The 23,301-nt window shown below is 46.6% G+C and overlaps 1 protein-coding gene across 2 annotated transcripts in view; it reads left to right on the top strand.

The window, feature by feature from the left end:
* Nucleotides 1-20,599, top strand: part of pvrl2l (PVR cell adhesion molecule related 2 like) — a 291,813-nt gene extending 271,214 nt beyond the window's left edge. Inside the window, exons 7-10 of one of the 2 annotated variants that reach the window (XM_076012058.1) lie at nt 14,428-14,554; nt 18,018-18,075; nt 19,947-20,042; nt 20,295-20,599. In XM_076012058.1, the coding sequence (XP_075868173.1) occupies nt 14,428-14,554; nt 18,018-18,075; nt 19,947-20,042; nt 20,295-20,444 (431 nt within the window). In that variant the 3' untranslated portion in view covers nt 20,445-20,599. Of the gene's footprint in view, nt 1-14,424; nt 14,555-18,017; nt 18,076-19,946; nt 20,043-20,294 lie in introns of both variants that reach the window. The other variant, XM_076012057.1, reaches the window with a different exon arrangement.
* Nucleotides 20,600-23,301: the final 2,702 nt, after the last annotated feature.

Here is a 23,301-nt window from a genome sequence, read left to right as displayed (position 1 = left end):
AGGGAGCGCTTGGTATGACTCCTCTCGCCCACCCAACCGGGTCCTTCATTCGCCTCTGCCGGGGGACGAAATTGAGCGCGCCCAAATATTACAAACCCACTTTTGCATTCTTCCATTTCCATGCCGGTGTTACCCGAGCAGCTTGAACCTCTCGACTGTGGCGCTCGGTCAACCGGCCGCTCGCTGCCAAATTGTCTGCGGACTTCCTCCTCCTGGCCAAGCATTGTGCCAACAGGAAGTGCATTTGATGTCATCGTCGTGCGCGCGGAAAAATAAGATACACTTGAGGTTGCGTCGTTTCAAAATTGGGAAGCCCCAAAACCTTTTGCAGCCGGCTAAACAAATGCGCTTGCTCCCGCTGGAGGCGAATTGGAATTTCACACTTGTTCTGTTTGGGAAAGAAAGAGTTTCAGGAACTAAAATCCTGCATTAAGGAGGATGAATGGACTCCTACGAAGGGATTTTCTGTTATGGTCCACAAAATATGTGCAGTGCTTTACAAGATCTGACGGGTTGTGTTTTCTTTTTTGTGTTTTTACTGCATGCGTCACCACAAATAAAGTTTGAGATGGAATGTAGGTTCCAGAAACCGATGGTTTGGGAGGCGGCAATGTTTTTTAACATGCACAGCCAATCACACCATAAACCCCCATTTTCATTTCACTGGCTAGTTCATTTCTTTAGTGCAGAAATTGTGTCTCCAAAACAAGCTGCGCATTCTAATTTCCCCCCCTTCGTGAAGTTGCTTCCTCTCTCCGACTGCGGACAAACTTTTAATCATGTTGGAATTTATTGAATGATTTTGCTGCAGCTGCAATATGCAGCTTTGCCAATAATTGCGAAATAGCATAGGCCACGTCCCACCACCGACCCTCTTTAACCCCATCCTGTTGCCATGGGAAAGTCACAATCGATGGGTTGCGTTGACGTGTTTCAGCCGCTGTTCCCGTCGACTGGCTTCACTGGCTACGTTCCCATGACAGTTTTTCGCAAAAATAAAAGCCATATTTCTAGAATTTGGGCAAAGTACAATTGCAATTTGCTGGTCTTTAAATTTAATCGCGCCAAGCGCATCAACCGTGATTCCCGTAAACATCCCGCGAGATTTACGAGAGTTACGTTTGCTTTTCTTTGTTTACGTTTGTTTGCTGTCATGAACGGTTGTTATATTTCTCTCTTTGATTACTTGTAAAGAATATTTTGTCCCCTCCTCCGTCCAAACATAACACGCCATTTTCACTTGAAGTGAACTGGTCACGTGACCCCGTACGTCACGTCAGGTGACATGTAAATGTGAAAAAAGTGTTTCCATGACGCGTCTGTGATATACCTCTATATGGATCCGTCTGAAAAACCACCTGGTGAGAGCGTCAAAACCTTTTGAGCCATATTTGAGTCATTTTTTGAAGTTTAGGTGTTTCCATGACCACTTTTTTATTGCGATATTTAGGTTTCGCGTAATTCTGGAGGTAATGGAAATGCAGCTACTTTTGGTTTCCTGCCACAGACCTGCAGCTCCGCGAGGACAGAGCGGTGGACTTGTCCACTTTGGGACGGTGGGACGCAGCTTTGAACGTACACATAAAACAAACGGTGCCTCCCTTTTTTGAGCTGCTCCGTACCCGACGGTAAACAGATGCTAATTTAGCTCCCGGCAGCGTCATTCCACGCTGAGTCGTGTCCACCTGGCGGATGCCAGTCCGATATTGGGCTCCCCTGCGGGGCTCCCGAGGGAAATATCTGCCTCTTTAGCTGCTAAATGCCCCGCCGTGCTCGCCAGCCAGTCTCTAACTGCGTTTGCCTGCTGTTTCGCCGCCACGCTCAGAGTGGACAGCTTTCCGATGAGAACGGCTGCCTGCCGCCATCGGGGAAACATTGATGGAAAAAACCCTCCCGATATGGATTTCTGCGAGAGCCAGAGGGAGCAGCCGGTTCAGACAGTAATCATCTCAAAGTTCGTCACATCAAACGGGCCCTCGCCTTCTGTCACACCGGTGGCCCGAGATTAATTCTCCTTTAAGTTCCAATTCTCATTGCTGGCTCTGGAGATGGATCACTCGTTTCTCTCTTCCACTGTGCAGAGCACTTTGAGATGCCTTTGGATGTGATGTAGCGCTTTACAAATAAAAATGGATTGTTGACTGATAGATAAAGACAAAAACAACAGCAAAGTAAATATTTTAAACTTCCCCTTCACTTCTTTTGCTTCCTCAGTTTTTCTGTAGTAGTTGTTGTCGTTGCAGGAAGTGGCTTCGTGATGTCACAGAGGGTACTGTCACATGGTTGGATGGATGAATGAATGAATGAATCCATGTTGTTTGTATCGATTGTGTGCTGAAAGCATGCTTGTTGAGAAAGTGGCCCTCTGTGATGTCACAAATGGGGCCTCCGTTTTTCTGTGGGAGGCTGTAAACAGAGGGCTAAATGTACTGTTTTGCGAGGAGGTTCTCATGAACTATGTGAGGCAGCTCCACTGGAGTCTGAGATGAAAGTGTTTGTAGGAGGGCACCTTTAATGTAAAATGCTTTTACTTGTAATCGACTTGTGTGCACCTGCTGGTGTGTACACAGCAGGGCATGATCACCAGTGTGTGCACTGCAATGCCCAGTCAAAGTTGAGCTGACTTGACTTGTGGGATGCGTGAGATTTTTATTTCAGATCGGAGGCTTCACCCTTGTAAAGTTCTTTATTCAATTTGCATTCATTCTTAACCTCCTATGGCTCTTTGATCAGATGCTTTGCCTCGTCTTCCCTGCAGGGGCCTTTCCACAAAAACAAAGAGACGCGAGCGTCCTCTGGAGAAGCGAGTGAAAAATAGAAGACATGTCAGCGGATATTGAGGAGAAGCCTTTCCTCACGAGACGGCCCTGGGGATGCAACAGTTCGCTTAAATGTGAAAATTAAATGAAATGAACAGATTTGAAACGCAAACGCAGAACTAACCCTCAATGTTCCTCATCAGAATCTCACTGGTCTGAAAACCTTTGCAACAGTTTTGAGGCCAGTTGCTCTGGATCATGAAAAAGAATCTTATCTTTGATCCTCATTTTAATAAATGAGACTCAGACTTTGTGCTTTGGTACTTAACTTCCATCAAGCTGTACTTGCAGCTATTTCAGGACAGAGTCTGTTGACGGTTAATCATAAAACGCCTCTTTCAGTCGTTTTACGAGTTATGTGCACAAACGCAGATGCTGAGTTGCGCCGTGTGGCCTGTTGCCTCCCGGGGGCTAAAACAAACAAATGTGTTTAAAACGAGTGCCGGGCTGAAGACCGAGCACATCCTCCGTTCCGCAGACTTGATTAGACGAGTGCCTTGACCCCCCCCCCCCCCCCCCTTCCTTCCAGGTGACTCTCAAGGATTGCCAGCGGGGTGGGTGAGTGAGAACTCCCTCTTAAGAGAGGGGACGTCTGCAAATGTCAGTAGGTGGAAGAAAGAGTGAAAGAGGGACGACGAGGGTTCTAATTCAGTGCAGGGCCTCTCGCAGCACCTTCTCTCACTCCGATTCGTCTTCCTCTCCTCCTCCTCCTCCTCCTCCTCCTCCTCCCGTCTGTTGTTTGTTTCCCCTCCTGTCTCCTCTCCATCGCTCCTCTCAGCGAGTCTGTGACCTAGTTTGATCCCGAATGGTTGGATGGGGCAGCGGCGGCGGTGGGCGGTCTGCGTCTAAGATAAACTCATTTGCTTTGGATCATTTGGAGAGCGGTGCTCCTTCACTCCCTCCGTCTTACTTTGGCGGTGGAGTGAGCCTCTCAAATGTGTGCGTGTGAGTGTGTGTGTGTGTGTGCGTGCACTTACCTACCTATTCAGCAGGAGACATATATATATAGACATGAGGTCCACCTGTCTGTCAAAGCTCTTATGAAAAATGAATATTATGAAAGGAGATCATTTTTATGTAATGTCATTTTTGCCTCTATAAGCCTGACATAGATAGATAGATAGATAGATAGATAGATAGATAGATATAGATACAGTAGATAGATAGATAGATAGATAGATAGATAGATAGATAGACAGATACTCAATGGTTTGCCGCGTTTACATTGTAGATAGATAGATAGATAGATAGATAGATAGATAGATAGATAGATAGATAGATATATATAGATACAGTAGATAGATAGATAGATAGATAGATACAGTAGATAGATAGATAGATAGATAGATAGATAGATAGATAGATAGATATAGATACAGTAGATAGATAGATAGATAGATAGATAGATAGATAGACAGATACTCAATGGTTTGCCGCGTTTACATTGTAGATAGATAGATAGATAGATAGATAGATAGATATAGATACAGTAGATAGATAGATAGATAGATAGATAGATAGACGTGCTTTATTGATCCCAAATTGGGAAACTATTCTGTTGCGGCACTAAAAAAACTTTCCGACAATTATCCAACTAGAAAGAATCTTAAAGTGCATGAAAATATAACAAAAAGAACAAGATGTGCAAAAATTTGTCATCATTAATTTGTTATTGTATCAGTTTTTGTTTTGTTTTTTTGTTGTGTGTTTGTGTGTGTGTGTGTGTGTGTGTGTGTGTGCGTGCACTTACCTAACCAACAGGGGACATATGTGTCATGACACATTCACCAAGAATAATAAGACAAAAATAGACAGATAGATCGATGAACTTTATTGATCCCAAATTGTGAAACTCCACTGTTGGAGCACTAAAAACAAACAAACTATGCAACGATCAATAGAAGGAATCTGCTGGCCAGTGAAAGATAATAGTCTCCTGTTGGTAATATATATATACAGTATATATGTGTGTGTGTGTGTGTGTGTGTGTGTGTGCGTGCGTGCGTGGGAGGGGGTCTTTAATCTGTTAAGTGGGCAGAGACACATGGGCAGAGAGAGAGAGGGGGAATAAAAGGCTCTCAGCGAGCTGTCGGGAAATGAAAGGGCAGCACCGCTGGCCTCAGATAAGGCTGTGAAGCGTCGCGTATCCGGAGACGGGCGCCGCCGCCGCGACACCGGGATCGCTGATAGGCCGATTTATTCAAAAAGGTCGAGCCGTGCTCCGGCTTATGTGTTGGCCGTGTGTGTGAGTGTGTGTGTGTGTGTGTGTGTGTGTGAGTGTGTGTGAGAGCGGCGCAGTGGGCCTTCAAAGATCCCATCAGACCCTCCTCTCCCATTAGCGACAGACAGACAGTGAGTCAGAGAGACGGGCATCATGGCAAGTTTTTTTCTTCTTTTTCTTCTTCTTCTTTACCTTTTTTTTTTTTCTTCCTATGCCCTCGTGTGTGTTTTGCTGCGCTTGCAGGCTGCTTCAGACCGTCACGTACTTGGCGGCGGCGGCGGCGCTGCTGCGTGCTCGGGGGCCTCTTGTTTAATCCCGGAAGGCTAATTACGCCGAGTGCACAGTGATGGAGGCGCCTTGATTTATTTATGATTCCTCCACGTTTCCCCCACTTGTTTCTCATCAGCCAAGTCATCATGCAAAGCAAATAGTTTGTCCCCGTTGCCTCCCCCACCCCCACCACCCCACACCCCAATCATCTGATTTTTTTTTTTTTTTTTTTTTGCTTTTTAAACGTCTGCTGACGAACCTTTCCGCGCCCTTTCCCCTACTCATCAACGATCAAGTCAAAACTGCACTTAAGCTGGTTTCAAATTCCTTCAAATTTAAAAGGGGCGGGAATTCAAAATACATTTTTACACATTTAGTGGCTTAATCTGCTGCTGTTTTCCATCCAAAAAAACTGAAATAATTTAATGGGGTGGGAAAATACTTGAAACTGAAACTAGATGGTTTTTTGTCACTTATTTTGGGCTGTTGTCAAACACTTACTGATTTTTAAGTATTTCATTTGGACACAGCTAAGAGGAAAATACTGTTTTCTTCATCTTCATCTTCAAAAGCAATGATGTGTCTCAAATCCTTCATCTTCCTTTTAACAATTGCATGGATTCAAGTCATTCTCAGCATCCACTGACTAGTCACACCGGCAAAACGATGTGATCGACTGTATGACTGATAAAATACCAAATGGCTACATTGAAAAAAGATAAGTGGTGGCAGCCAGGTGATCTCGTCACGTCTCGTTCCCTTAGATACCCCCCCCGATTCAATCTCCCTCTACTTGTGCAACTCAATATCTTAAGACAAACCACATTGCCTGGAATCATTAAAGCATTAAAGTCACTAAATCTGCGAGATCCAGGCCATTTGACAGAAGCGGAAGGGAAAAGGAATTGAACCAGCAGCAGCAGCAGCAGCAGCAGCAGCAGCAGCAGCAGCAGCAGCAGCGAACAGGGCGGCTAAAACAGAGCTGAGGTCTCGCTAGCACTCTCCTTCAAAGTGCCAATCTGACGCTTTTGGCGAAACGTTGAAACGTTGAACACTTTCAGTCAATTTGCCGTCGCCTCTGCACATTGTTGCACTAAATTGCCCAGGAAAGATTTTCTCTGCGGGGGATTTTTTTTGGGCGCTGAAGAGGTGTTTTGCCACCTTGAACAGCTGGACTTTTACACACGCAAAATAATAGCCTTAATGTGCAATTATGTTGCCCTGTAACCCCCGCAACCCCACCACCGCCACCACCTTCCAACATCCTCTCTCAGCCCTGCCTCCCGCTCTCGCGCCTCTCCCATCAAGTGCCTTGCTGAAAGGAATTAAGGAGCTTTTAGGCCCCTGAGATTGTAATCAGTCCTCTTTATTCCTCATAATTGCAGCGTGATTGCCGTAATTTGTGCGCTCTCATAATTTTGCTGGGGCTTTTTTTTTTTCTTCTTTTTTTTCCAGCAGCCGTTGTATTGACCTATTTGTGCCTGTGTTTGTCATCTCGAGGTGTGTGTGTGTGTGTGTGTGTGTGTGTGTGTGTGTGTGTGCGTGTGTGCGCGAGCTAATGTCACCGCCAGTCGGGGCTGGCAGGGCCGAGAAGGTGGCAGCTGGAGATGTGGGCAGTGTTGCCAACTTTGCGACTTTGTTGCTATATTTAGCGAGTCTTCAGACAGACACCTCCAGCGACTTTGTTGTTTTCACAAAACACTGCGACTGTTCCTGCTGCGGTGCAGAATCGGACCCGCAACCTTCTCGCTGTGAGGCGGCAGCGCCACCGTGTCGCCCCATTTCTAAACATATTAAGCTATTTCTCCCTCCCACAGCGCTATTTCTCTCTCGTACAGCCCCACTGTGTCCGTGACAATGACACGCGCATGGCCACTTAATGCGTATTGGGCGATGACATCATTTAGCGACTTCTAGGACAGCCAATGGCTGCTTTTCTTACTGGGGAGTTGGCACCACTGGAGGCCCGCGACGTCCGGGGCGAAGGACAAACGCGAGAGGAGCGACAGGGAGGGAGGAGGAATAAAATGTCAGCCGGGTCGGAGGAACGAGACGTGGTGGAGGGCTAAAAAAAAAGGTGGTGGGGGGGGGGGGCAGAGAGAGAGAGAGAAGCAGTTGTTCCGCCGTCACTCACGTCCTCCCTCGGGAGTGTTCAGACCTTTTCGAGTCTCCTTCTTCATTTCCGCAGGCCACCGACACTCCGCCCTCGCACTTCCACTCCTCACCCTCTTCACCGCATCCTCCCCTCTCCTCCCCCTCCCATCCTGCCGTCCCCTCTTCCGATGAAGTGACTAACCGCACCTGAGAGCGTTGGCCAGAGCGGCAAGCATGTGTGTGTGTGTGTGCGTCTGTGTGCGTGTTTGTCTCGCAGCAAAAGTCCAAAAATCTTCATTCATATCCCGTCGCCTCGCGTTAGCGTCCCGCGTCACGTCGGATCTCGCCGCTGCCGACTGCCGAAGTTCTCGGCGGAGGCTTAAACTGTGAGGCGAACGGCGCCTTGCTTCCTTTTCACTTTCTTTTCTTTTTTCTTATTTCTTAATGCCTGCTGCTAAAATGGCATTTCATGGATGGGTGAGCAGCAGCAGCAGCAGTCGTTGGGTCTCTGTGGCATCATTTCAGCGCACACACGCTGCCATGATTACAGTTCAGCGTGTCCTCGCCGTTTGATGAATAACTGCTGGGGCTTTGTGGGGAAAAATGCAGCATACATGCATAGAAGAATGTCAGCGCTTTGCTGTTTCTCCAGCGGAGGTTTTGTGTGATACCTTGTCCTCAGTGGCTCTTCCAGGGTGGTTGAGGAGCTGCATGGCACCACTGTTGCACAGACAGAAAGGTCGGTTGAGTTTGGCCACTTTCAGGCTTTCGGTGTCCTAGAAAACGTTTCATTCAACCCGAGGAGGTCCGTCTGATACAAGCTTTTAAATTGCGCCGATTAAAAATGAAAAAGCAATTTTCAGGTAAAGAAAAAATAAATTAAAAAAATTCTCATCTATCGCAACAAAGGAGAGTCTGGCATTATGGGGCACATTTAGCAAAACTCGCGTGGAAACACTGTTCCATTCCAGATTTTATCATATTTTTTGGGGAAAAATTGTGAAGCTAAATTCAAAACCTGCGGAGAAGTGCGGCTGAATGTCAGGACCTGAAATGAAATGAGGCTGTGGGCTTTCCAGGAGCTGCCGAACAACCCGAACAATGGAGCCTCAAACAAAAGTATCAGGTGGACAAAAGGAGCTTGTGCTAATTCAGCTCTGACAGCGACTGCAGATGGAATGACTATATTCAAGAGGAGGCTTGTCATCAGTGAGGTTCTTCACATTCTCTCCACATCTGTAATGGACAACTAGGTGGCTGGTGTTGTTTTTGCTTCTTTTTTTTTCTTTTTTTTTGCAATATTGCTGCCATTTGAAAGTTCTGGCTGTGTTCACGCGAACTTCAGGCTTTAGATTTCCGAGCTAAGTGCATTGTCGGGGAGCCGAATGATTGGCTTCATTTTAACACTTCCCCTGCAACTAAAGAAAAAAGCCATAATAGCAGCTGCGTTAAGCACAGGAAAGGTTTTTGTGTTAAATGTGTGGACGGAATAAAGTGATTGTTGCGTAATACTCGCTAGAGCAGGAGCCCGAAATGGGTCTGCTGCTGCTGCTGCTGCTGCTGCTGCTGCTGCCGCCGCCGCCGCAAATGCATCCTGTCTCTTCTCCAGTCGCCACTTGTTGATGCGACGGCACCTGCTGTCGCTCCAACGGGGAGCGTGTGGTCGCGGTGGGAGGAAATCAGCCGGCTCTGCTGCAAAATGTTGCAAAAGTTGTCAGAGCTCACGAGGTGACGCAGCCATGACGAGAGCTGAGGCTGTAGAGTAATTTTCCTGATGGATCAATCGACGCATCGATTGGAAGATTAGCCCAAACAGGCCATTAAAAGAAAGTGTGGGAAGTGTGAAAGGCACGTCTGAAAAGCAGAATGTTTGTCCTTTATTCCAGCAGCAGCCGAAAGAGCCTATGGAACATCTCTACGCGGGCGTGTGACACGCAACAACAGTTTATCACGTCAGCCGTGTATACTTGCATCAATTGCATATGCATTGACGGCTGCACGGATGGATGGCCGCCTTCCTCTGGACCGGAAGCGATTCTCATCCACTCGTTCACAGCATTTTTGTGCGGCTGTCCTTCATGTTTTGTGTCTATCTGCGTCTATATCCTCTCTTTAAAAAAAAAAATAAAAAAAAATAAAAAAATTCTCCCCTCCAGACCGACCAAAATGCTTCTTTTAATCTGCGTTCCGGCGTCGGGGCGAGAGACGGGAGAAAAGTGCACGTCCTTGGGGCGGAATGTGTTTCTATTATCGCTAATGCGGCGATCCGGCCCACACACTGGAGCGTTTGATAAGAGAGGCCGTGGACGGACGGACGGACGGACGGACGGACGGAGCGGCGTCCTTCCCCTTTCATTTAAATGGCCGGCCCATCCGGTGGCAATTTCTCACCGCTCGAGTGTCGCTTAGATAATAGCATTGTGTGCCAATTTGGGCGCAGGGGTTCCTCCCTGCGCCCGGCGATGGAGCGATGCACAGAGCTGCAGAGAGAGAAGTGGAGGTCCTCTGGCAGAATTGTTTTTTACATCTCCAGCCCAGAGCCATGGTATGCAGCCCAAGTCAGTGATAGAATAGAATAGAATAGAATAGAATAGAATACATTTATTAATTCCAGGTTGGGAAAATTTGCATGATTACAGCAACATAGTCATGCAAAGAGAAGGAAAACTCATAGAAACAAGATGTTTACATGTTATGAACAGTTTGATTATTTACAGTTGTCTACGTGACGCTAGATATAAATAAGTGTTGTTGTGTTTTTTTTTTGCATGTTTATGAAATGGGTTGATTGCCATGGAAGCAACTCCAATACCAGTGCAAATAGTTTGTGAAAAAAAAGTCAGCAGTGAAAGAAAGTTGTGCAAGAACTCTCCATATAAATATTATACAAGAATAAAAAGCTTGTGCGGTTCCGAGGCTATGCACAATTTATAGAAAAAGATCAATAAATATGGCACACGCTCCGTATTGAGGCTTATAAACACAAATTTCTGAAAGCTGAATTTGAAATTTGAAATTTTGAATATAATGTTCTAATATTAGTGGTATAAATGTTTGATTATTCCAATAAATACTCTGGTGGTGAGGTGGAGGAGGTGCAGGAAGAGGAAGGTGTGGTAGCGGGAGCACAGTGCTGGCCCGGCCCTTAATGGATGGAGGTGAATGGAAGTGACAGTAGTGATGACAGACGGTGTGTCGACTCACCGCTAATGCACCCTGCATGCCTGAGATCAGAGTGGCTTCCACACACACACACACACACACACACACACACACACACACACACACACACACACACACACACAGTCCTGTAGCTTGTGGATTTGTGGATGAAAAAAACCTTTTTTTTTGTTCGCTTTTGATCTCTGGTCCTGGTGGAAGCTTTGAGCAAAGTTTCTGCTCAAACTTTAGACGCTTTTTTTTTTTCCCCCCGCTGAATGAAGAGAATCGTCATCAAAGCCACGCACACGGTTGAAGCCTCACCGCGCTGCTTGCTTACTTGCTTCTTGCAAAAATGCAATGTGCTTTGTGTAAACTTGGCACCTGAGCGAGACAACTGTCGCAGCCCCGTGGCGCAAAACATCGAGCGGGCGGCCAGATCTCCTCGCAATGAGGGAATTGTGAAAAAAAAAAAAAAATTGATCCGTGATTTGCGAGTCGTCTGACCTCGAGTTGTGACTTGCGGCCGAACCCCCCCCCGCCCGCCCGGGTGAAGTGAAACTGCAGGGAAACACGAGGTCAGAGACTCCGATAACTTCCGAAACAGTCAAACAAACATGCAAACTATATATGTATAAAACAAATCGTCAATCTGCGATAAAATCCTGACGCTGTTGCTGCCAACTTTGTCCGCTCTGAAAAATGAAGGAATTGATTTTTGTTTGGCATTGGCCCAGCATCTTTATTATTTCTTAATTCACATCTTGGTGGAAGAATTTTCTTTCTTTCCTTGGCAAGCATTCAGAATCCAGTCTAGTCTCAATGCCGAGAGCGAATGGCGCAACGAAATTGCAGTTTAGGGGGAAAACACTTTTTCTTCTGATCGACTAAAAAGATAAATATGTAACTGCTCTACCTAGAAAGGCACTCGTGTTTTGTCTGATCATTTATTTATCTTCAGTCCTGAGGTTCTGCACGAGCCAGTTGAAAAGCTTTGATCGGTGTGCTGGCTGGCGCAAAGCTAGGAGTTGGAAAGTGACCCCCCCCCCCCCCCCCCCCCCCGTCTGACCTCTGACCTCTGACATCAAAAGAGCATTTTCCTCCACGCTGCTGCTGCCTCTCACTGGGTATTTTCTCGCTTTTTGGAGCCGATCTCTCGAAAGACGGCCGCGATGTCGCGCAAAAGCAGTCGGACAAACCGGCAGCCCGATCGACGTCGCTTCAAGCCCGCTTCCTCCCCTTTGTGACGCTCAGCAAGCCGTCGACGCGGCTGAATATATACGCGTTGAGTTGCCACCGCGTGATTGGCCGATTACCCGCCTGCACGCGGCCGACGGTGAGCAGCAGGCAGGCTGGGCGGGGACGGCCTCTTCCTCCACTTCATCCTTCTCCCCCTTCTTAACTTCTTCATCTCCCCTCCGTCGCCCCCGGAGCCGCATTCAGCCCCCCCGACGCCCGTCTGGCATTTCCAATGCGCCAACCGTGACTCATTGTTTATTGAGAAGCCCGTCGGTAATCAGCCGCCGACATCAGTCGCAAAAAGCGGCGAGCGCACAACTTTGATCACGGCGCACGTCACATGAGCATGATCGGTTGGGTTCACGTGTTCTTCTCTACGTGTGTGTGTGTGTGTGTGTGTGTGTGTGTGTGTGTGTGTGCGTGTGTATGTACACGCGTCCCCCTCCTCCCTCCATCTGGCTCCCGGCATTGTCACATTGCGTCCCTGCTATTTTCCCTCCCGACCAGCGCAGCGTCGCCGCCTCCTCAGCCTCCTCTCGCTCGTCCTTCGCAGCTGCTTTTGCTTTTTTATCTCCTCCCTACCTTTGTCTCCCTGATCGATCTCTCCTCCGTCTCTTTTCATTTCTCCCGTGTGCGCTGTGTTAGCCGTCATTCAGAAAAAGAGGAAAGAAAAACACACATCCACACGTGCGCAAACAGTGGGTTTCGTCTTACCCTTACCAAGTTCTCTGTGGACAGACCATCTGTCTCGCTATCCTTATATGAATGTCTAAACTTTGAATATGTTGCCATCTGCTGGCTAGGTTAAGTAAAGCGCATTGACCACCTGCTGTAGACTTCAGGCATATTTTAGCAGGATCGCGCAATCACCAGGATCCACATGAGTTCTCAGCATGATAAAGAGCATTTGTATTTGCATAAAAAGCAAGTGCACTTATTAATAGGCTGCCATGTGTCACCACTACGTAAGACTGGACCTGTTCAGGGTCTCACAACCCGATGTCGGGGTTTCACAACTCTCTATTCACTGATGTCACAGCTCATATGACAAAAGTGTGGGAGCAAAGTGAGACGTCCATAAAGTCGACTGTCCTTGATGGAATCGGGAGGAACGAAATGTTTACAGGGTCTCCAGTCTTCAGGTCGGTGACCCTACGCAGCGGCTGAAAGCATTGCAGGAAGGCTGAACCACTGCTTATACTTTGACATTTTAAAGATTGCACAACGAAGGGTCAACATCCTAAAACTCCGCCTCCTCAGCTTAGTTCATTAAATCCGAGTGTTCTTGTTGATAGCAGTAAAGGTCTGCTTGGGTTTTTAAGCATCAGCTGCCTGCAGTGGGCTATTTGTAATTAACCAGCGCTTGGTGTCCACAGGTGCACAATGCAATCTGAGAGTGAGTGTTTGCAGTTTCTATTAGAATTCATTAATTGGCTCTGCGTGTGAACTCACGCTATATATACATACATATATATATATATATATATATATATATATATATATATATATATATATATATACATATATATATGTGTATATATACATATATATATATACATATATATATATACATATATATATATATATATATGTATATATACATGTGTGTATATATATATATGTATATATATATGAATAAACCATATGGTTCTTCCAGGCTTCCCTTCTCGCTAATGTTTCCCAGAGACCAGACAGTAAAGGATGAGTCTCACATCACCTCTGACATATGTTGTTGTTGTTGTCTGGGTTTTGTTTTGTTTTTCTGTGGCTGTAATTTCCCGAAAACGACAAAGAAAATCGCACAAATCTTTTCACAAATTACAAACACAAATCAGCCCGGTGTACGCAGCGAATCCTAATTAGCGGAAAATCATTGACGCAATTATGCTTTTCTCATGGCTGTGTCCAATGCAGAGGAGTGCTCTTACATCAGTGGCGGTGATGAAATTCAATTCTAAGGGAGAGGGAAAAAAGGGGCCCAAGCAGCCTGTGAAAATCATCTTGGCTCCCTTTTGTTGTTTTTGCCAAAATCCCTGTTATCTCCAGCGCTGGCGCAGGAAGCGTCCGCGTTGCTGTTTTTGTGCTTGCACAGCTGCTGTCGGGCCTGCTGGGCTGTTGATTTTCTTTTCAAAAATTCCTTTTTCCCTTCTTTTAAATAAAAAGCACCACTGTAATGAGAGGCTTTTACACTTAATTTAGGTGCCTCGCGGAAATTGGGAACAGACTCTTTGCTGAAGCGAGATGGTGGAGGTCAGCGTGAGATTCAGCTGATGAGAGGCTGAGCCTCAAAGATTCGTGGCCTTTGCCAGCGTCGGTGGGCTTCACGGAGCTTTGAGTCGCTTTCTTAAGCGCGCGGGGAGTTCTCTGTGTTTGTTCGCGACCGTTGTTGCGCCATAAATTGTACATCGTTGCTGCCTCGGAACCTAAACTTGCCGTTTGATCATCCGATGTTGTACTTTCAATTCCGATTCATGCTCCGAGCCTCTCTTCTCTCTCTCCCTCTCCCTCACGGCATAAAAAATTCAAGTCGGGCAAATTAGCCGCATGAAAGCGTCTGAATCCTTTCCGGTGAAATTTATATGATTCAGTGAGAGGATTCTTTCTTTCTTCCTTTCTTTCTAGAAGAGAAGAGGCCAATCATTCCCGGTCCGACGACAGGTGCGATCATCGGAGGCATCATCGGCGCCCTCGCCTTCTTTGGTGCCATCATCGGCGCCGTGTTCCTCATCCGCAAGTGCAAAGACGATGAAAAGTAAGTCTTCATTAGCGTCGAGTGCCCGCACCCTCGTCGCTTCAAACTCCCCCAACACACACACACACAGGCACACCAACGGGGCATCATTAATCTCCCACCTCTGACAATAAGGCTCATTAAAAGTTAGTGCGTGTCAGGAGGGGACGGGGCGGAGGTGCCTCTGTCACAAATCTTCACCCGGAGCTGACAGCCGGGGGGGAGCCGGTGGGGTGTTCTTTGCTTCCTCATTCAGATTGATCAGTGGACGGACAGGCGGGCGGGCAGAGAGGGAGGCGAGGTGGGCGGGTTGGTTGGTGGGTGGCTGCATGAGCAGAGAAGGAACATAAAACCAGAGAAATCCTCCCATCACGACAAGCACAGCAAGACGGCAGCAGAAACGGTGAACACATGGACGTGGATGTAGCGCTGGCTAGTTTGCAGGGAGGTGGTGGCAGATACAGGGAGGTTGTGCGTCCAGTCTTGTGGCAGCAGTTTGGAACGAGTTATTCTAACCTCCCTCTGAGCAGCAGGGGAGTTGATCTCTTGGTTTGTCGGGGTTTGTCGGGGTTTCGGGTGGCATCGTCCCCGGTTATTCCGCAGCTTGGAATGGATTCTGTCCGCGGCCACCTCCCCCAGAGAGCTCACCTTGGAGATTCCAAATACAGCCGGCTCACGACCTTCCTGTGAGGACAGGAAATGTTTTGTTTTTTTTAAGCGTCTTCGCTTCGTCTCACGCGGGCGGGGCAGACCTTGCAGAAAAGAAAATACCCTAAAAGTTGCAGCTAGATGCTAGCAGGTTCCCCACGTAGCAAACCTAAGGCCGACTGTCCGTCCCTGATTTTGGCATCATGTGCATGGACTGATATGACTTAAAACCGACAGACAGCACACCAAGTCGTGCAAATTCACCCTGCTCGCAAACACAGAGGCTGCACGCACGGGCTAAAGTAGAGGTCACCAACCGGAGAGCTGCTTCTTGGCTACTGAGTCATACTAAGGGCGGCCAGCTTGTTACAACAGAAAAAACTAATTTTGTCAGTTTGCCTTTAGATATACATTATTATTGATACTCCGCGCCGCGGAACTTTTGGCGCGATCTCCACTGCCTGGTCAACAATTCTTCCGTGGAATTCTTCTTTCATCTTTCAGCCACCAAAGGTGGCGCACTCGAAGTAGAAGTGAGATGAGTTTGGGGAGTGGTTATCCCTATTTCCTCCTAGGGAAAGAAATCTTGCCTACGGGCACCGTGTTGGTGACCTCTGGGCGAAAGCTAGCCTAGCTAAAACCTGGAATTAGCAATTTGATTAAAACAACCCACAAAATCCCATTTTATCAACTGCGGCTTTATGTTTATTCATTAAGATGCGTCAATGTTTCATGTCCGCCAAATGCAATTGCTCCTGTAAAAAGGCGACATTGCAATTTGAAATGGCTTGGGTGGGTGTCTTTGGCCCGACAGGCTGCTCCCAGCACCCATTCCCCCATGTGGTTGCCATTGCCTGCTCTGACAAAGAGTTTACACTGAGTATCAAGGACACTGTGTTGGTGGGGGGTCGGGAGAATCATTCATCTAAAAGCCATTTTCTGGCAAAAAAAAAAAAAAAGTCTCGCACCAGCTCCTGAGATTTTCATTTCGAGCCTGCGCGACGGCCGCGCTGCCACCAAAATGTAATCTTAATAGTTACACAACCATGTGGGGAATCTGTTATCGCCACGCCGTGCTTGTCTGAAAATGGTTCGGCGCCATGAATTCCAGCAGTAACGCCCGCCAAAGTCACAGAGATTTGAACTCCACCTGTCTTAACAGCTCCAGGCACCAGACAGAGATTATTAGATAACGCCGTTGTCCTGCTGTTGAGAAACGTCTAAGAGCCAGAAGCCTGCCGTCAGAGTCAATGGGACAACAACTATATAGTTAGTATAAAAGTCATGCTCGTCGCTGGAATGAAAAGTGTGAATTCCCGAGGGCTGCTGTTACCCACTGATTGTGGAAAAAGCAATAAATGAAAGACAATGCACAAGAGCAGGTGTGCTAGGAGCAGACGTCATAGACTTCCTCAGAGTGGATTTCCATTTGTTCCTCTTGGACCCCCCAGGGAGTGTGGCTGTGTGGGCCGAGAGGTTAACCTTCTGCTGCGTCTGATGAAACAAATTCTCCTCACTAATATGGTTCAGACCTTTCCCCACTTGGTTCTGAATTAAATGGTAAAAAAAAAACAACAAAAAAACGACACAATAGAAGAGCCTCCGCAGACGCTCGTCAAACTCAAACAGAATACTTTCCACCTCTTAGCGGCTCTCGCTTCTCATCTGGAAAACCGGCAGTCATTTTCAAGTAGCAGGGGAAGCAACACGAGCAAAACCTCATGTTGAGCGCAACTTTGCAACAAGCCGCAGTATTGATTGTAAAAGGGTGGTAAAGGGGGGTAGACACAAGTGCCAGTCGGTGCGTATGTCGTCATTTACTCGCTTCGTCAAGACTAGAACGCTGTTGCATGAGATGAACATCTTCAAATACAGAGTCAGACAAAATACTGTGTGCACACACACATCAGGACAAGAAAAACGTACATAAATATTTGATTTGTCTAAGTACTTCGATACATAAAGACACCTCTTTCGAAGTTTGATTCAATTACGACAACACTGCTTGCTGTTGTCCGATGTTTTCCCGACAGATGGCATCGCCCTCATGAATGTCGCATCACCAAGCGTTGAGGTAACAAACGTTACCCAAGCAGTAGGTCACAGTGCACATAAACGTCTGGAAGCCAATGGTCACCCCTTTGAGCACCAGGTCTGAACAAATTTGGTATTGAAATATCCATGCAAGTTGTTCTTTTCCTGATGTGTGCATACATTACTTTGGCTGACTCTACATTTATCCTGCAACAGGAAGTGCAACACTGACACTGTCTGTCCACATGTCTGCCAGCTTTTTATTCCCCCTTTACATTTATTTACTCCCATGTCCCTTTGCTTTACTCAGAGGCAGGGAAGCTACTCTTTTTGTCCGGGAGACCTAAATGATGATACATATTACGTCTTTCAAAAAAAACAAAAAACAGTATTGCAGCAAACCACACTTCCCTTTTAAACGACCTGAACTCTTGTGTTACTCTTTGTTCCTATTCACGCAGAGTAACCCCTGCCGGTGCTGAAATCTTTCCAACGCATCTCTGTTTGATATATTAAATTGAAAAAATAAAAAAAAGAGGGTTCACAGGAAAGTGTGTCTGTATCTGCGGTTATCTGGCAAGTAAGGTTTATTTCAGCGTGGAAAAGCTCACAAAACGGCCACCATGCAACCATTTGTCCCCTCCTCCAGCCGCCTGAAGAGAAGAATCAGGGATGAGTCGCAGCACGACGGAACGTCCGAGGCTCAACGCTTCTATATCCCCGCGCCAAAAGGAAATGCAAAGCATTATCGGAGCGCTAACTGATCAGCCTAATACATTATGTGTGTCTTTTCTCTGATCAGCGGACCCCCCAAGCACAAGCCACCTCCCCCGGTGAAGGCAGGCAGCTCGACGGAGATGGTGAGTGGTCCGACGCGGCCAGCGAATCAATCTTCATCGTGTCCGGGATTATATTCTGCACACTCATTCAAATGCCGAGACACTGGCGGAGTCCATTTGGCCAGTTTAAAAACGGGACTAATGGCTATTGATCTGGAGGTCTGAGATGGTTTACATCTAAAAAATAATTAGCTTGGTTTGTAAAGAGCTCCATTAGGGCACTTCTCTCCTCCTACTTCTTCATCTTCCTCCTCTTCTTCCTGCATCTCTTCTGATGTTTTGCCCGTCATTCTGTCACATGTCTCCGTGCTCGTGTAATAGGCCTGAAGTGCTGCCGGTTCTATGTTTATTAGATCTCTTTACTATAAGGCCATTGACTCAAAAAGCATAAACTCCAAAAGAAAACCTTTTAAAGCAAGTAAACAGTAAATAAAGTCACACATCATAATTACCCTTTTAGATTTTACTAAAGGTAATCGTGATAGCGCCTGGGTGGCATAACGTTGATGGTAGCGCTGCTCCCGTTCAGGTGCTAACCCGCTAATTGGAGCCAGAAGAGTCTAGCGAGAGAAAAAAGGCCTTGTTGTTTTAATAAGCAGCTTTGTCTGAGGATCTGACAGAAAGAAGAAAAATGCCCCAGTGGCTGGTGGAAGCACGACTTCACACGGAAACAGAGGAGGAGTCCCAGTGTCCTTTTGCGTCTGTCTTCTGTCGGACTCCATCGCCCTCCCATTATCACCTCGTGCTTTTTTTCCTCAACGCCTCCGCTGATTTCGCCGCCTCCCATGAGAAGCAGCCCATAGCGTAATTAAAGCAAGGCACAATTAGAATACATTCAACGTCGACGGCACCGAGGATTTCCTCTCTCTCAAGTTATTTTAGTAATTACTGTATAGTAATTCTGTCCGCTCCTCAAGGGTAAGTTGGTGTCGGAGCAGGGGTCCACCTCTGTATATATGTGAATCTATTTATCAGTCATTGCATCTGAATATAAAACACTGAGTCAGCATATTTATTGAATGCATTTTTTTAAAAGCCTTCATAATAAAGGAACAGTTCACTGTTCACATTGGATGGAGGCTGTGCTGACTTTCACTAATCCACGTAACTGCTCTGGAGTTTCACAGAGGCCAAGGATTCAAACCATTTCACATCTCCGGTTACAAATATACTCCAAAGTAGAAGATGAGGAAAAAAAGAACACAACGTGCCTCTGTGCCACTCGTTTAGTATCATCAAAGAGTCCGGAAGACTTGGCAGTCCAGCCTCACTGTAAATATTGATGTTAACAGAATGTCTTGAGGCAGAATAGCCACTGGAGCCACCTACTAAAGGCTGCATTAATCACTCGCACAGGGTCAGCCAGAATGCAATGTATGCGTTGCTGTGTGTAGGCTTCAGCCACTGGGTGTGAAGTCATATCAAACAGTAAACAAACGGACGGGAAAATGCTGGAGAATTCTGACATGGAAGGAGGAGAAGGAAAAGGGCCAGCTCGCTTTTTTATTTTGCCTGCATGTGCGCCTGTCGAGGAGGCTGGTAACTTTCCATTTTTAAACGGCACACTATCTGCATTGAGACCAGCGTTATTGTCCCACTGTGGCCTGTCGTGGCCATTGCTGCCATTACATTTGACTGAAATTCTTTCTGTTTGTGAAACTCCAGTATGGTTACACCAATCACAGAATTTTAATATTGGGTGAACGAGACCTTCACCACAACTGTTCAGATTGATCTAACGCCATGCCCTGTTCAAATACTGCATGTACAAGTCCAGGCAATTTCGGTTTGAATCTTTATGGTGGATAAAACTTCATCCATCTGAGTCATTTTTTGCTTCTTTTTTTTTCATTTATTTGTTCTATTTCTGTTGTGTTCTCTTTGCTTTGTAGCTGCACAAGCCGTCGGCGCCCCCCGCAGGCTTGGAGACGGCCCCCCTCAGCAGAGGAGAGGTCTACTACGAGCCCACAGGCGGGGAGCCCGTCTCGGTAACCGACACACACCCAGCTTTCAGCTCACCAACATACAGTATATGAGCCGCAGTCGACCCGCTGCCGGCTCTGATCTCTCTTTGGACAGCTTAACTCCAGGCGCCGCCGTGTTTTGTGTTCCGCGGCTGTCAGTCTGAGTTTCCAAGTTTCCTGTCCGCACCAAAAATATACAAATGACAAACTTCAAACCTTCGCGTTTTAAAAGCTCCTCGAGTGAGTAAACGTTTCCACCGCCGCCGACTTTTACAGAACCTGGACGACGAAACCACCGGAGCCCTGAACGGCGGCGCCGCCCCGGTCCTTGACAACGGCAACGACTTGGAGTCCTCCGGTCACGAGCCACTGGCAGCCAACATCTCCCGCGGCGAGAGCTTCGTGTCCCCGGCCATGTACGTGTAGGAGACGCTGACACGGCGGCGCGTCACGAGCGCACACGGGCAAATTCCAGGTCAACCTTGATTTGCATGGGAGAGCAAAAGGCGTGCGCACTTGTTTCGACACGTGTGATCTCATATGTTGAATGTTGGGTTTTGGGTTTCTTTTTTCTTTTCTTTTTTTCAAACAAAAAATGGTGTTATGCTTAAAATTGATCCACCTGTTTTGTTTTGTTTTCTTCCAAATGCAGATTTAAACGGTGTAATGGGTTGTGTTTTCTTTCTCGCGGGGTTTTTTGTTATATCTTTATTGCTTTTTGGGGTGGCCACTTGTGAACAAAACTGTCAGCGATGTTAGCCATCCATTACATTTAAAATATCTGGAAAAGAGGAAAGAGTAAAAAATATTGAAAGTATATTTAAACACATGCACAGGTTAGCTATTTAAATCATACGTGCAAAATGTATTCCTGTGTCTCGGTTCGGTGTCTGTGTGAGGAGGTCAACTGGAAGACCCGGCGGCAAGTGTCTCTGGTTTCCCACCGCAAGAAAAAAAAAACACCAAGTGGCACAAAGTCGACAGGATTTTCCCTTAATCTGGATGATGTACTGTAAGTAGCTACTAGCAACTATTCCTGGCCGTTAACGTGTCAGATCGATTCCCCCTTTGCAAAACATGAAATTGCCCTTGGTGAAAGTCCCAAACTGAATGATGTTGAAATGCCTTTATTAGCCTTGTTGCAGCCGTGCCGGGACAAGGATAATGGAAAAAATGCCACTTTTTCAATGAGTATCAGTTGAAATGAGCAAGATGGATTCCACAGGTCACAGCTTACATGTCACTTCAATCAATCATCCGAGACGTTTTGAAAGCATTTCAGTTGTTTACAAAATCCCACCAAGAAAAACAAAACAAAATTCTAGTCCCTGCCCAGGCTTCTGTCCAGTAATGAAAATATTTTTGTTTAATTATGCTGTCAGAGCGCCCGGACAGCAGCGAGCGATCGCGGTGCCGGGCGCTCATTAGCAGAAGCGGCAACATAGTCTAACCTGGCACTGTCGCTCGGTTCGAAACCCTACGATTGATTATCTACTGTTACAAAATACAAAAGAGAGGCGGCGAGTATGAGGTGGTTGGATGAAACAGCACAAGCACAAAAACAGCATGCGAGCTCCATGTCCAGTCCCTCTTTAACATATCACCTCATTAAGCCTGTTGGAAGCCTTGCGGGACGTCTCCCGTTAGCAGCGGGACGATGTTCGCTACACATTAGGCGACAGAAATCCTGCCACCGCCGAAGGGAATCGGAATAGCGACGCCCTCCGATGTGGCTGTGGAACAATTTTCTCTTTTGCTTTCAAAGCCAATTTGTCCACTTTCACCACATGGAGAGAGTGGAGCCTCTGAAAACGAGAGCTACTCCACCAGGGCGATTTAGTCTCCGGAGATGTCGGACAGTACCAAATGACGAACAAAACCGTGTAAATAGAATTGATGATACTGAATAACATATTGTTGGTGAAAATGTGTGCACATAAAACTCAGTGTAGGTGTTTATCGGTGCCTCTTGCACAGGGGGATGGACGTTTGTTAAATGTCAAATTGAGCATTGAAAAAAATAAAAACATGTATAATACTATTTTACGTTCCACGGGTATCTTGAGGTTGTCACTTATGTTTTGTTTTTTAATTCTAAATGTATCAAAAAAAAAAATGCTGATAACGATGTGGATTTGACTTCCTTGTTCATATTACTCTGCATGGCATGATCGGTGGCTTGTTGAACACTTTCCCAAGGCTCTGTGCCGAAAACTCTCTTGTTTATCGAGAAAAACATGAATGTCATTTTGAGGAGGCTGTTTTTTTTGTTTGTTTTTTTCTTCCTGCCGTCATCCGCCAGTCACATTTGAGTTGAGAGGAGGGAATTGCATAGCTTCATCTTGCTTATTTTTTCGTCGAAGCACCGATTCCCCACTCACATTGTCGTCTCTCGAGGCACCTCGTGCCATCGTCTCCTTTTATATTATTTTATTATTTTTTCCAAGTTCTTGGTAGCAGCCCGTATTGACAGTCAGAGCTAGCGGTGTCCGCCTGCAGGCGGTTGTCTGTTTTCTGCCCCAAGAGTGGACGCGGCCAGTACGGGGACGTTGAAACAGGAGGAGAGGCCCGGGAAAAATGGAGAAAAAGAATCCAGTGTGGTGAGGCGATGACTAAGAATGGAACAATTTCACATCACGTTTTGTTTGTTTTGTTGCTTTTTCTTTCACGCGAGACAATCATCTGTTGGCATTAAGTCCCCACTGCCGTTGCCTTAATGGCTCTTCTATGTTTCAGTCAAACCATCGACCGTTTCGGATTTGATGCTGACCATAAACCGGCGCTGATCTGTCACGACAGCATCCATACAGCCATCTTGAAAGCAGCTTGATGAATTGTGCCATTGGCTCATGCGTGGTTCTTTATGTTTGTTTGTTTTTTTTTTAGCTACTATGTGTTCCTGAATGTGCAGAGAAGGTTTGAGCTCTTTTTCTTTTTCCAATCTACGCGCATGGCATTTTCAATTTTTAATAAAGGGAACGTCTTGTGCCTGCTGCATGAGACATTTAAGTGTCTTGCTCAAGAGTCAGACTGCCGCGGCGGCGACGCTGGCTTCAGTCTCTCTTGAGTCTCTCCTCTGTGGCGCAGTGTTTGTCGCATATATTGCAATTAAATGTCGGAGGAACAGACGCCGTCTGAGAGGGGCCTCAAACACGATGGCTTTTATTGCTCAGAGCCGCCGTGTAGTAGCAGTGTCGTCTGTTTGGATTTTTAGGCTGGATGCCGTTTGCTGTGTAGATTGAGGGGAGACAGAACGCGAAAACCGCGTTGTTTGGCAACGGCT

The sequence above is a fragment of the Nelusetta ayraudi genome, unplaced genomic scaffold (genome assembly GCF_046127955.1).
Source record: "Nelusetta ayraudi isolate G7.1 ecotype Tasmania unplaced genomic scaffold, CSIRO-AGI_Nayr_v1 ptg000135l, whole genome shotgun sequence".
Taxonomy (NCBI): Eukaryota; Metazoa; Chordata; class Actinopteri; order Tetraodontiformes; family Monacanthidae; genus Nelusetta; species Nelusetta ayraudi.
This window is presented reverse-complemented; position numbering and strand designations above follow the sequence as displayed.